Source organism: Piliocolobus tephrosceles, chromosome 14, assembly GCF_002776525.5.
Source record: "Piliocolobus tephrosceles isolate RC106 chromosome 14, ASM277652v3, whole genome shotgun sequence".
NCBI lineage: Eukaryota > Metazoa > Chordata > Mammalia > Primates > Cercopithecidae > Piliocolobus > Piliocolobus tephrosceles.
In genome coordinates, this window is record NC_045447.1 from 90,069,286 (window position 1) to 90,083,410 (window position 14,125).

At 39.3% G+C, this 14,125-nt stretch overlaps 1 protein-coding gene across 3 annotated transcripts in view; it reads left to right on the forward strand.

Moving 5' to 3' along the window:
* PCSK5 (proprotein convertase subtilisin/kexin type 5) overlaps nucleotides 1–14,125 on the forward strand; it is a 475,536-nt gene that overhangs the window by 122,594 nt on the left and 338,817 nt on the right. For all 3 annotated transcript variants that reach the window (XM_023213308.1, XM_031934085.1, XM_023213309.2), the window contains exon 4: nucleotides 11,766–11,909. In XM_023213308.1, coding sequence (XP_023069076.1) covers nucleotides 11,766–11,909 — 144 coding nt within the window. The remainder of the gene's footprint in view (nucleotides 1–11,765; nucleotides 11,910–14,125) is intronic.

Genomic DNA, 14,125 nt, shown 5'->3' on the forward strand with positions numbered 1-14,125 from the left:
AGTATGGTTGGAAATTTAAAAAAAAAAACACACACACACACACAAGCCAATGAGTACGTGTTTTGACAGTTTACAGATGTAGTATAACTGTAATGTAACTGCCATTGCTCTAGCTATTATGGGATAAATCATTATGCAATACATATATGTCCTTCAGAAGAACTTTCAGATAACTCAACTATGACAAACACACATTAATAACTAAATCCTACACATCAGGTTGAAAATTCTCTTAGCGTTCACATGAATGACAAAGCCATATTAACTTCCATGTCAGTCACGCCTTCAAATGGCTTTATCCCCAGTGGACATCTGACTGCAAAGTATGGGAGGCCTCAAGTGAAAGCCACACAGCTGATCCTACTCAACCTGTAGAACTGTGAGTGGTAATAATAAATTATTGTTTCTGGCCATTATGTTTTGGGACAGTTGGCTCGTGCAATATGGGAAAAACAAAAATTTGGCAATACAGACTTCAACTATTGATATTATGTTATTCTCCTTTTCTAAGCAGCGCACCTTTATTTGAGGTGATTGTGTGTATTAGACATAACGATGAGTTTATACCTGAAGAAGTCATCTTACTAGGAAAAAGAAAAGATTTGTGAGGGTCACAGTGGGCTAGTGTGTTGGCAAGAAAGCAAAGTTGAATCCAGATTTTGTCTCCAACTACTTATGGTTCATGTGGGTCTTAAAAAACCCTGCCTCTTCTGATATGGTTGCTTGAGTTTACATTACTCCCTGTTTTCTGAGCTTCCATACCACAATTGCATCAGATTTCTTATAGAAATAAATATATTTTGGGTAATAACTTATTAGAGGGCATGGCAAAAATCCTTTAGAACTGTTAGAATATTCAAAAAGTTGAGCCAGTAATCTCATAGATCTAGAGAGGAGCAAAGTCAAAAAAATCTGGAAAGACCCATTTGAAATTCTGCGTCCCTTTTTTTTTTAAGATATAATTTCAATATACTAAGTCTTTTTTGTCTTTTGAGGTATCTACCTTAGTGCCTTAATTTGAGACCGAAATTAGGGGACCACTGTTAATGTTTAATACCAAATGTCTGCTGCTCTGTTGAGTTTAAACAAGTAAAACTTGTATTTTACTAGGAAATATCAAGTAGTTCTTATTCTTGGAGTGGCCAAGACTATTTAATGATCACACGTCCATCACTTAAATGTGCACAGCTTCATTGTTTTGTGCATTTGATCCTGTCTTGCTCTTCATCCCTCTGTGTCCTCTTCTTTTCATATATATGCCACCTGTGTGACTTGGCTTTGAAAGTATCCCTTGAAAGCATCTTATCTATGGGAGTTTTAGGGGTTGACTTAAGGAAGCTGAAGTGGCTTTTACTGTTCAGATGTTCTGCAGAGTCCTGGAAAGAGGTGTACCTATTGGTAAAAATTTGTGAGAAATTGAAATGTGATAGGACTTGGAGAGTAAATTACATATTGCTCTTCTATATTTGTCTTTCTGTCCATCTGTTCATTCGTGCATTCACCCATTCATTGAAAAGTTAATGACTATGTTGTCAAAAGCTGATTGCAGGATGAATGAAGGCTTTGGGAGATATTATATAAATAGACCCCTTAGCTGCTTGATTTGTTCAACTGAAAAATGGATTATTTTCTCACCTTAAAAATAGCTGCCATCATATTTCATGAGATGATTGTCATTTGTGAAGCAATATAAATGAAGATGACATATTAATAAAGTTGCTTTTCAGTATTTTCAAATGATATCTAAATTCCCTCTCCTTGACCCTATATGTCTCCAACATTAGAAAAACAATTATTTCCCATATTTTTTTCCTCAACTTTTTGTTGTGTGACTTTGAAGAAATAAAAGTAGTGGGAACTGAAGCCTGCTGGTTGTGCTTATCCAAGTCACACCATATTCTACTCATTTTTTGAAAAGGAAAAAGTACTCCATTCTATGAGCACTGCTTCCTGAGACCTCAGTGAATAGAGAGGAAGCAGAGGTTTCTGAGCAAATGTATGCTCAGAGGGGACCGAGAGGGCGAAGAGTTCTATGCAGGCAGAATTTTGCACATAATAGAAACAAAAAAAAATTACATTTTAGAAAAGAATGAGAGCTGCTTACTGCTCATGTTCCCATAATTATTAAATAATGCAGTTCAGTTGCTTCTAAAATTCAGTTTTATGAGCTCCAGCATAGGAATTGTTTCTTGGCATGTAAGCACTTAAGGAAAACATTTTGGTTGAGATCATCCATAAGCAAACACGATTAACTAATATACTAATTGCACAATTTGTATGAGAGGGTAATGTGTTAAGAAATATTTGATTTTTGATTCATAGTCAGCCAGGAAGAAAGTCATTTGGCAAAACTAAATGTCTCCTCAACTTATGGTAGAATTTCTGCATGACTTGAAAATAATATTCAAATTGAACCATATACCGAAACCAGAGGAGAGTTGAACAATATTCGCTTCTGTCTTGCCTTGTGTTATTCCAAACAAACTTCTGCATCCCTGAGCTCCTCCCCTGACAGCAGAAATTTCCCACCAGACCTATAAACCCACCTGTTGCTATGTTACCGCTCTTCTGACTTCTTCTGCCAGAAGGATGGAACATTGTTAGTGACATATTAGAATAATCAGCAACCCCAAATGAATGCCTTCTCTTCTCATAGAATTCCCTGTGAAGGCTTCAGTCCCTGCACATTCCCTAAGTTCTTTCTTAGACCTTTACATTGGCAATGCCCCATTATGAGAGTCAGGGTGCAGAAGATGGAGATCTCTAGATCTTATTTATACCTTCTTTATTACCTGTATTGTATGTATTACCTGTATTACATTACCTGTATTATATATATTATATATATATATATTATATATATATATGGAGAAAGAGAGAGAAAGAGAGGGAGAGGGAGAGAGAGAGATTTATCATGAAGGATTGGTTCACGTAATAATGGAGGCTGAGAAGTCCTATGATCTGATATCTGCAAGATGGAAGCCTAGGAAAGCCAGTCGTTCTAGTGAAGCCCAGAAAGCTGGAGAACCAGGAGAGCCAAGGGTGTAAGTCCCAGTCTGACTCTGAAGACAGGAGAAACAGGAGCAACAGTGCCCAAGGAGAGGAGAAGATGGATGTCTCAGCTCTACCAGAGAAAGCAAGTTCACTCTTCCTCTGACTTTTTGTTGTATTCCGGCCCTCAACAGATCAGATGATGCCCACCCACATTGTGTGGACAGTTTTCTTTTACTAGCTCTATCTATTCAAATGCTAATCCCTTCTGGAAGCACGTGCACAGACATATCCAGAAATAGTATTTACTAGCTATCTGGGCACTCCTTAACCCAGTCAAGTAATACATAAAATTAACCATCACGCCCTCTCAAAAACACATTGATTTATGAATTATTGAGTCTTTTTATTATGAACTTTAAAGATTATAAAGATATAATAATAATGCAGCACAAGTGGCTTGTAATTTCACTAGGAAGATAAAACACATATATAACCAAAGATGACTAATATGAAGAGTGGTGGATGCGTGAGCAGAAAAACACTGGGCTTTCGTTGAAAAGAATGTTCAACAGAATGCCCAGGGATCTTAGAATTTGCTTTAGAATCATATACTGGACAAATTTAGGTGTTCTCATTGCATTTCTTCCCCAATTATATAGCCAATGCTCAGAGAAGTGGCTTCAACTTGATGCATGGATTTTCTTCTACCCATCTGGTTTGGCCAACTTCCCCTAGATTGATAATCTTGGACATTAATGAGCTTTTGCTGTGTAGCAAACCACACCCTGCTCACCTCTCCAGCCTCAATTCTTCCCATTTTTCTCATCTCCCACCTCACCTTTTGTAACCTGTATTCTCCAGCTATATTGACTTTCTTAAGTGCCTTTAACAGTCCAGTCTCTCTATGATTATTTTATACTTTTACCAAGATGGAACATATCCTCTTCATCCCCGACTTGCCCTTTGGCTGGTCAGCTTGTATTAGGGGCTCAGTTTAAATGTTATTTTCTCAAGAAAGTGCTCTTAGCCTTCCTGCACTTCCCCCTGACTGGGTTCCATGTTCCCACAGTATCCTGACAAACCGTGTTAATGATGCCTAACATGTATTGCCAAAGGGCAAGCAGGGGATGGAGAGGATATGTTCCATCTTGGTAAAGGTGTGGACCAACCATAGTGGGCTGTTTCCAGCGGTACACTGGATCCACCTGTAACTAATGAACAGTTTTTTTGCAATTGCTTGTCTGTTGCGTGGACTAGACTTCAAGGACCTAACAATAGGGACAGTGTCATGGCCAGTATGGTGACTGGAATGTACTAAGTGAGAAGGAGAAATGACAATAGAGATGGAGGCAGTGGTTTCAGACCTAGATTTCTGAAGCCTGATTCAGCTTTTTGAACTGAGGTACTTGAGATTGGTGTGAACTCTGGCAGCTCCAGAGAGCTATACATACAAAAAATAAGCTTGTTCTTGGTGCCTCAGAAATGCCTGCTAAGTTTTAGAAGCATAAAACATGGTTTAGCACCAAGGCCAGATAATATAGTGGAAACCAGGTCTCTAAACACTAATATGAGGCTTGTAAAGATTCCTTAAAGGTGACACAAGATGTGTTTGTTGGTTTATTGCTTTTTATTTTGTTAAATGATTTTAAGGCTGGAAGTTTCTAATGTAAGATGGGTCAGGTTTGGAAAGATTCAAAGAGGGCTACAAAATGTACAAATGAGAAATGCCATCCACTTAACTGAATCTAAAGGCCATCTAGTTATACTTCAACTGCTATGCTTTGATTTCTTAATCCTCAATTATGAATAGAATTTTGGAACTGGATTTATTCTGCTTTCCTCTCTATAAGCATATCTTGTACATCACAGCCTTCTCCCAACCTCCACTGTTTTCTGATGTTCCCTTGGCATTACGTCAGGCGCTATTAACAGTTCTAACTGAGAAATGATCTTATGTCAAGACCTAACTGAGAAATGATCTTATGTCAAGACTGTATCATAGTAGATGGGGACCATGGTTCTAGCAGAGTTGGGATAGTGGTATAACTGTGTGGAGTAAAAAGCGTGATTCACAGGAGACCAAAACGTTTGACCAGTGTGCCAAAAGGCCGTTGCATGCTGTTTCCTCCTTGTGCACCACATCCCCAGGCTCCATTTCCCAGTTCCAGCCCATGACCTCAAATGTAAAATAATTCAGGTCATTCCAGCTAACCTTACAAATGATCAATTGCCCTTTCAAGTTTGCCTAATCTATCTCTCCAGACAATGAAGAAAATCATCCTCTCCTTATTTTATGATAATCGATCTCCTTTTTTAAAGAAACCTAAAATTTTCTTCGCTAAACTGTAAGGAAGGCTGTTGCCCCTATATAGGTGCTGCCATCAACAGCAGCAAGATCATAACAGCAACCAATTGTTATGTACTTTATCTTCTTTAATCTTTATAGCAGTTACCTGTGTTCAAACTACAGATGAGGTTTTAAGAATTTAGGTGACTTGACACTCAAGTCATACAGCTGGAAAGTAGCAGAGGTTGAATTCAAATTCTCCTCTGCCCGATTCTCTTTAGCTCGCATCCTTATCTGCTCTGCTGAATTTGGTGTTACTGAAATGTATTGGGCTTCCATGGGATTTCTGGATAATCCACAGACTGAATAATCATCCTCTGAATAATTGCACAGAGCATCTGTTTTATCTGGGGGCAATTGTGTATGTATGTGTATGTGTGTGTGTGTGTATGTGATAACTAAGGTTACTAAGGATTTGAAGTCCATCAAATTGACTCGTTAAGTATGGTAATAAACATCTTAGGCCTTAACTACCTTGATTTATATTTCCAAGAATCTGTAAAGGCACCTGCAGTCTTGGAGGCACAGAATCTCTACTTCATATACCTCAAAAAGAACCCATCAACTGTGGCCTTCCTCACACATGTCAAATGTTCATTTTTAAAAGGTAATCTTGAGAAGGAAAGGTTAAAGAAGGTCTCCAAAAAAAAAAAAAATGCAAGAGGGAGTGAAACTATTGTCTGAAACTACGAAGGGAAGAATGGAGTCTTGAGTAGTTCCCAAGTACTGAGAAGCAGATTTCGGACACCTTGGAAGGCATGACTTAATCAGAAATGGAGCAGGACTAACCATGGCGGGCTGTTTCCGGTGGTACCCTGGATCCACCTTCTATAAGTCATGAACATTGTTACACATTTAGAAATTTGCAGTTGTGGTAGTTTAAAACTAGCCATGATGTGAATATTTACACTGTGGAAATTGGGAAACACTAACACATAAGGGCTGTTTTTTTTTTTTTTTTTTTTTGAGACGGAGTCTTGCTCTGTCGCCCAGGCTGGAGTGCAGTGGCTGGATCTCAGCTCACTGCAGGGGTCCCCAAGCCCTGGGCTGCGGACCAGTACTGGTACTGGCTTGTTAGGAACCAGGCTGCACAGCAGGAGGTGAGTGGTGGTTGAGCATGACCGCCTAAACTCCGCCTCCTGTCAGATCAGCAGCGCCTCTAGATTCTCGGAGGAGCACGAACCCTATTGTGAACTGCGCATGTGAGGGATCTAGGTTGCAGGCGCCTTATGAGAATCTAAGCAATGCCCAGTGATCTGAGGTGGAACGGTTTCATCCTGAAACCACCCCACATCTGTGGAAAAATTGTCTTCCATGAAACCAGTTCCTGGTGTCAAAAAGGTTGGGGACCGCTATTTTAAAGAACTGATTTACCAGCACTTTATTGCCTATTTAATAAAGAAGTCAACTTCCCGTTGCTGAAAATTTTCAAATATAAACTTGGTGTTTCCAGAAAGATGTGATGCAATAACTGGAATAAAGGAAAATTAGGTCTCTAAGTTCTTAAACAACTATATTCCACTTTATCACTTGAATGTACTCATCAGAGTGCTAAGGCCAGAGTGATTTCTGTTATTTGAGTTTCTTTACAGGAACCTTTCTCCAACATCCATGCCTTATCTACTCCTTATCTACCCTTATCTGAATTTGCTTGTTTTTGACCCTGCTCTAAGCCCTTTCTGTTTTAGTTTTAACACAGGAGTTACATAGTCCAATGCTCTGGTGTCAGACTGCTTGGGTTTGAATCCTGATTTCACATTGGCCAGCTGTTTGAATTCTGGAAGGTTACCTAGGCTGATTAAGTCTCTTTTTCTTTATCTGTTGAAAGCAAACGACAATAGTACCTCTTGCAAATAGTTGTTCTAAATTTTAAATAATGGTAATCCAGATAAAGTGATTAGTAAAATGCTTGGCCATGGTAAGGACCTAGTAAACGGTGGTTATATTTTCATTTAAGGAATATCAATTCTTTCTTTTTTTTTTTTAAACTTCTAACCACTCCTGAACTCCAAGTTTTACACATAATTTCAAGTATATGTACCCTTTACCTAGTTGACTAGATATGTGTCTTCATTTGTCTGTAAAGCAGGTTTTTGTATATTTAATTTTATTTTCTTGTTAATGTTGTATAGTCGGAGATGAAGTCTTATTAAGCCACTGTATCAATAATAATGAACAACAGATGTTTTCATTGTTAGCAGATTATTGACAGCATTTAAATTAGCAGTTCATTGGAGACCCTTAGAACTTAGAGAAATTTTAAAAATATAATACCAAAAGGTCCCCCCCCCCGCCCCAACAAACCCCGCCAGCACCTCCTACCTCAGTCTTAAAAAAAAAGGTGATGAGAACATAACAAAGGTGTTTATTTGGGGTAGAAACTATCTTTCATTGAAGTGTGAGATGTTTATGAAGACCCAAGAGAAATAGACACACCCAGAGTGGTTTAAAAGCAGAATAGCTTGTAACCCTGGTGTGGAAAAGGCCATTTCTTGAACTTACAGGACAATGTCTTTAAAATTTCATTCCTAAAAAGGTACAAGCTCATATGGATAAGAAAGTGGGGAACTTTGTGGTAATGGTTGTTTCTTCAGGATATTTTCTGTTTCATGTGTCCAGTGTCATTTCTAAATACTTAATAGAACCATCACTGAAATACAGTGCATTATTCAGAATTGAAAGTACCTACATTTACTATAAATATTTATCTTGCATATACTGGGCACATATGTGGTTTTCAATAGCTTCAAATATGCTGGAAATTTCTGACCGGCCCCTTTGGTGAACACCAGGCTGCGGGCTGCATGTGTGGTAACAGTTCCAGACACTCTTCTTTAGGTCCAGCTCTGGCAGAGAGAGACCTTCTCACATGGTTGATGATGTATGAGGGAATCACGGCTAATATGTGTTCCTTTTGCCTCTGGGTGCTGCTGTAACATAGATTCCTGGCAAGTAAACAGGGCCTAGTTTAAAGACCATTTCAACTAGGTGGTTAAGGAAATGAACTCATTTTCATCTCTGGTCAGTGTTGGGTGACATCAGTATTTCCCATAGCCTTTGGTCTCTGGATTCTTGAGGTACAGGAAACAACTACGTTAGAAACACATTTGGAAGCCTGGGCCACTTGAAATATATTAAAAGTCAAAGATCCACATTCAGGGTTTAGGGTTCTAATTTAAATGCCCTCTGACCTTATTACTAACATTTGCAAAAGACACCCTAGGCTTTAATATTCTTTTTTGTCTTTTGTATTTTAGTGGCTTGCTATGTTAGCTTATCCAAATGAAAGCATCAGTTGGATATTTCTTCTCCTTCACCTCCTACCATGGTGATGTATATAAAGAAAACAAGCAAAAAGGTGGTACAAGAATATTTAATGGTAAAGTCAGATTCAATAGAAGCAGAGGTGGAAGAAAGGAACCTAGTTGCTTCACTTTTAACACACATGTTTTCCGTAGATGGCTGGTTTTCTTCAGTTTTCGTAATTACAATTTCAGGCAGCATCCCTCCACTCCAGGCTGGTTATCCCATTTGTGGGTTACCCATTTCCTGTGCATTTCCTTCCTCTGGCCCACCTCTTGGCCACATTAACATGACTTCATGTCACAATCGATACCGCAGGTGGCCACAGCAGGTTTTGAAAGGAGAATGGAATAAAAACCTGTCAAGGTTGCTTTGTGTTAAATTAAAATATTTGGTGAGGAGAGGCCCAAACTCTTGGCCAGAATGAGGCTTCTGACAAATGGAGGCATTTCAGAAATCTACACTATTTTTTTCATCAATCTTTGTTAACTAAGTGTGAGCTGGCTGTGTATCTTGGAAGAGGTCAGAGCAGTACACGTACTGGAAATAAAGTTGAGAATATACCTTCATTTATGGTATATAATTAGCCAATATTTTTGAAATCCTAGGTCAGACTTAGTTTATTGCATGGTCTTCTAGGGGCTTACAGTCAGGGAGACAAAATTCACACCCAGGATTCAACAGTCAACAACAGTTGGGCAGAATTCACTGAGTCGGTGTTGGATTGCATAGAACAGAGAGAGTGGGGGAGAGAAAGTGTGTGTGGGATGGGGAAGAGGGGATGGGGTGTATTTTTAAGTTCAGAGAAGGGAAAAAGGCAAGTAGGCTGAAAAAGGCTATGTGTTAAGAGGTAGGTCCAAAGCTGGGGCCCAAAATCTGAAGGCACGAGGGAGAGAGAATTCGGATTAGTAGAGTAGAATAATAGAGTGTGTGTGTTCAGGGCCTCAAGTGCCAGAAAGAAGTCAGGAAGGTGGGGGAAAAGATAAAAATGTTCATACAAGATTAGAAGCCCCTATTCTGTAGGAAATCAATGTTGTCTGTCATGAAAATATGGGTGCACCCTTTCTTAGAATGAATCCTTGAAACTACTCAAGTGTATTTATAACACTCAACAAAAGACAGTCTCATTTGGGGAATACATTAATTAACAAATTTATTTTGGAGGCATTGGAAGCACTTGTAAGGGATGACGTTTGGAAAGGAGCTTCTGCTTAGGATGTAGTTGGAATAAAAGCTGAGTTGTGGCCTGCAACGCCCTGAATGATCTGACATGCCTCCGCTTCTAACTTCCTGCCTCTGTGCCATTCTCTCCCTCTTCACTAAGCTCCAGCAATACTCATCCTCTGATATGCTGAACTCTTTCCTGCCTTACCATCTTTGCATGTGCTGTGTCCTCTACCAGGACACTTGTCCCTAGGCTCTTGGGCAGACCAACTCCTCACATTTCACATTTGCGGAGACCAGAATCTTTTTTCTGACCATCTCGTCTGAAGTGGTGTACTCAGATCCCTCAGCATTCACCATCATATCAGTGTTTAAAACACAAGGAGCCTTTAAAACACAGGGAGCTCTCTGAATAGTCTTGTTTATTTGGTGGTTTATTTTCTGTGTCTCGCCTTTAGGACAGGGACCTCCTCTGCCTTGTGCACAGCCACACCCTAGCATATAAATTCAAACCGGGTAACTGAGGAACATATGCTTCATAATTTCTTAATTATAGTAGGTACTCAGTGAAGTGTGTGTTAAGTGAATCCATAGCAGTGAAGTCCCCATTGTGTTTAGGTCATAGTAAGCTTCTATTCTCCTCCATTCCCGATATGCTGAAGTGTTTGTTACAAAGCAGGAAGAAAGTAATGAACGGGGAAAGATCTGGGGTGGCTCGTGTTGCTATGGAATTATATAGCAGCACAGCTCTTCTCTTTTGTTCCTGTCCCGAATCTTAAGAACCTAGAAAACAACATCACACAGAGGGATATTTCAAAGAGATGGACTTTAAAAGAACAATTGTGTGGGTTAGATGAATGCTCGTAAATTATGTCAGGAAAAGCTGCTGCCCTAATTTGTTTTTCAGTATGTTTGTATGTTGTAGCCATTGCAGAATGAAATTACTATACATAATGAGCTCAGGTTCCATGTTTTACAGTCTGCCCCTCGAAGCCTTCACACACATTGTCCTGTGTAGGGCACCTTTCTGGACTTGGCACTATTCTTCTTTTCCTTCTTGAAGAAATAGTGCTGGATGAATTTGTCTGCTGCCTGCAAATTATGGTATAATAGCCATTGTTAATTTAGTGCAAGAAATGTGGACAACCTGTTATTTTTTCTTGCCCATGGGTTTTTCACAGGAGCGCATATCTGGCTGCTGTACAGAAGCTGCCTGAGTGGTTCCATTTGTAGCTGGATTGGCTTCTAGGCGCTTGGTTAAGAAATTATAAAGTATATGTTCTTCAGTGACATGGTTTGGATTTATAAATGAAATACTATGATGCCTATTTGTATGTCATTAAAACACGTTAACAATCAAATGATACATCCATTTTTCTGCTGTTGAGATACACTTTATTTATTTTATGCTCTTCCAAAAGACTTACGGTATCAAAACAGGTCAGAGCTGGTGGCGGAGAGATTTCTCTTTCACTTGCTTTTCCCACATCTTTCTTTCCTGTCTTCCCCTGTTCATGCTGGAGATCTGTGTTTCTGCACTAGTAGACAATGTGCCAAATTACTGTTAATTTAATGCATTATCTTAAGAAGTAGAGCCAGGCACAGTGGCTCACGCTTATAATCCCAGCACTTTGGGAAACTGAGGTGGGAGGATCGCTTGAGGCCAGGAGTTTAAGACCAGCCTCGGCAATGAAGCAAGACCTTGTTTCTGCCCAAAATTTAAAAGTTAGCTTGGCACGGTGGTGTGCATTTGTAGTCTCAGCTACTCAGGAGGCTGAGGCAAGAGGATCCTGTAAGCCCAGGAGTTCGAGGTTACAGTAAGCTCATCACACTACTACACTCCAGCCTGGGCAATAGAGCAAAAAATAAAAATAAATAAATAAATAAATAAATAAATAGGTAATTCTTCAATTTCCTCACTATTTAGTAATCTTGCAGCGTGCTCTTCTTATTTCAGCACTGCAGTGACAATACGCATCCCTGCCAGTCTGACATGAATATCGAAGGAGCCTGGAAGAGAGGCTACACGGGAAAGAACATTGTGGTCACTATTCTGGATGACGGAATTGAGAGAACTCATCCAGATCTGATGCAAAACTACGTGAGTGTATGCTGTGCTTGGAAGGTCTTTCCTTCTGGGAAACAGGGAAAATCATGTTAGGACTATCAGTAAGGTGGATAGCTACTGAAAAATGTAGCAACATACAATAGGGTATTGTGTTTTGTTTTTCTCTGGTAAAAGATGAGTTCTTTGAATACAGGAAGCATGAAATAACCCTTTCAACTTTCGAGTGACTTTGATGTTCTGACTTACAAAAAGAAAGCAATAAGGTAGCAGAAACCTCACCACCAACACCATCTGCTACCAGCAACATTCGCTGTTCTCAACACTTTATCCAACCAGCCAGGCAATACTCTTTGTTTCTTTTATGGAGAAAAATGTACTTCAAACTTTTCTCCAGTTATCTGCTGGTCTTCTTTCTCTCTCTGCCTCTTCTTTTTTTTTTAAAGGACAGTAATGATCAGCCTCCCAGTGGTCTGTAGGAATCAATTCCTTTCTTAAGAAGAAGCCACAAATTCATTTAGTTCTCATTTGAACAAAACGGTTGAGTTGCTGCATCCAAGTGCACCCAGACAAACTGTGTCTCTTTACAGAATAGAATTTTAAAGCTAAAAAGGAACTTGAGGTTACCCTCCTCATTTGATAGGAGAATAAATTGTAGTCTGAAGACAGAAGGGAGTTATCCATGGTCAGATAGAAGAACAGAAACTATGGCTGTCTGTGCCCCAGCAGAGCTATCTTTCTTGTCACACGCAAAGAGGGTTTTACAGCATGCTGCTCTTCCCCACTGCATATGAATGTATTTGACTAAATACAAATAGCATTCATGTAATTGGGAGTGCAGTTTTATCTTTTTCATTTTTCTCCTCTTGAGAAAAAATTCTCTAGAGTTTTCTGTGCAATTAGCCTGATTGGCGCCCTCTTGGTTCTTCTTTATGTTGGACCTGGTGGGAAGTAGAGAAAGCACGTTGGGTAGCATGTCAAGACTTGGATTCCTTCCAGTCTGGATTTGTTTAATCACTTTTAAAGGCAAACAAGCAGATCCAACTTTGGTTTTGGTGATACTGTTTCTTCATATTGAAATCTTGGCATAGGAAAACTTCGTTTATCGTTTTGGTTGGTCCTCTGTTTCGGGCCTCTTTTTCCTTACCAGTAAAATTAGTAAGATACATTAGATACACTCTGAAGCCTTCGTGCTCTAAAGGACACTAAGCAGGTCTGTAGAGCCTCTTTTGCACAGGAAGCAGGAACTTACCACCTGTATATACAATATATATTTTGCTTGATTTCCCTAAACATTTCAGGCTTTATGTTCTAAAAGTTATTTTCAGAAAGAAGAGCCTTTGATAAAGACAGAAATTCAAGATAGTGTTTACTTTCACTAACATTGAAATTAGGAATAATAATAAAGTATAAGAACATTCAGGCTAGGTGCACTGGCTCACGCCTGTAATTCTAGCATTTTGGGAGACTCCGGCAGGAGGATTGCTTGAGCTCAGTAGTTTGAGACCCGCCTGGAAAACAGCGAGACCTTACCTCTAATAAAAGTAAAAAAAATGAGGAGAGAGAAAGAGAGAGACCAAGCCACTCAACAGACCACCAGAACTGAAAATAAGCCAGATTATCTTCCAGAGAAGGGGTCCCAATAACACCACATTATTCCAGGCTAGAAGGTGGAAGCAGCCCATTTTTCATTTGATAGTAAGAAATGTTTCTTATAGCCAACTAACCTAAATAGAAAGAAACTTCTGCCAAATTATTCTAGTGACCTTATACACTTGTGGTCTTAATCTCTTGTATTCCCTCTGAGCACTTCTTTTCCCTCCTTATATTCTTGTATCTTTCTAAAAGTTAAAAAAAATAGCTGGGCATGGTGGCACCTGCCTGTAGTCTCACCTCCTTAGGAGCTGAGGCAGGAAGATTGCTTGAGCATAGGACATCAAGGGTGCAGTGAGCCCAGCCGTGATCACGCCACTGCGCTCCAGCCTGGGTGACAGAGGAAGACCCTATTTCCATTAATCAATCAATCAAAGAAAATTCAAAGCATGTTAAATTAGGCTGGCTACAGTGACATAAATTTGATAAATGGTAACAGTCTAGTAACTTTTTTTCGGTATTGCAGATATTTTTCACAATCATTTTTAAAAGCAAACAAGTAAACCCAACTTTGGTTTTGGAGATACTATTTCCTTATTTTGAAATCTTAATGTAGGAAAACTGTTCATCATTTTGGTTTGTCCAAAAGCCAATGGGTA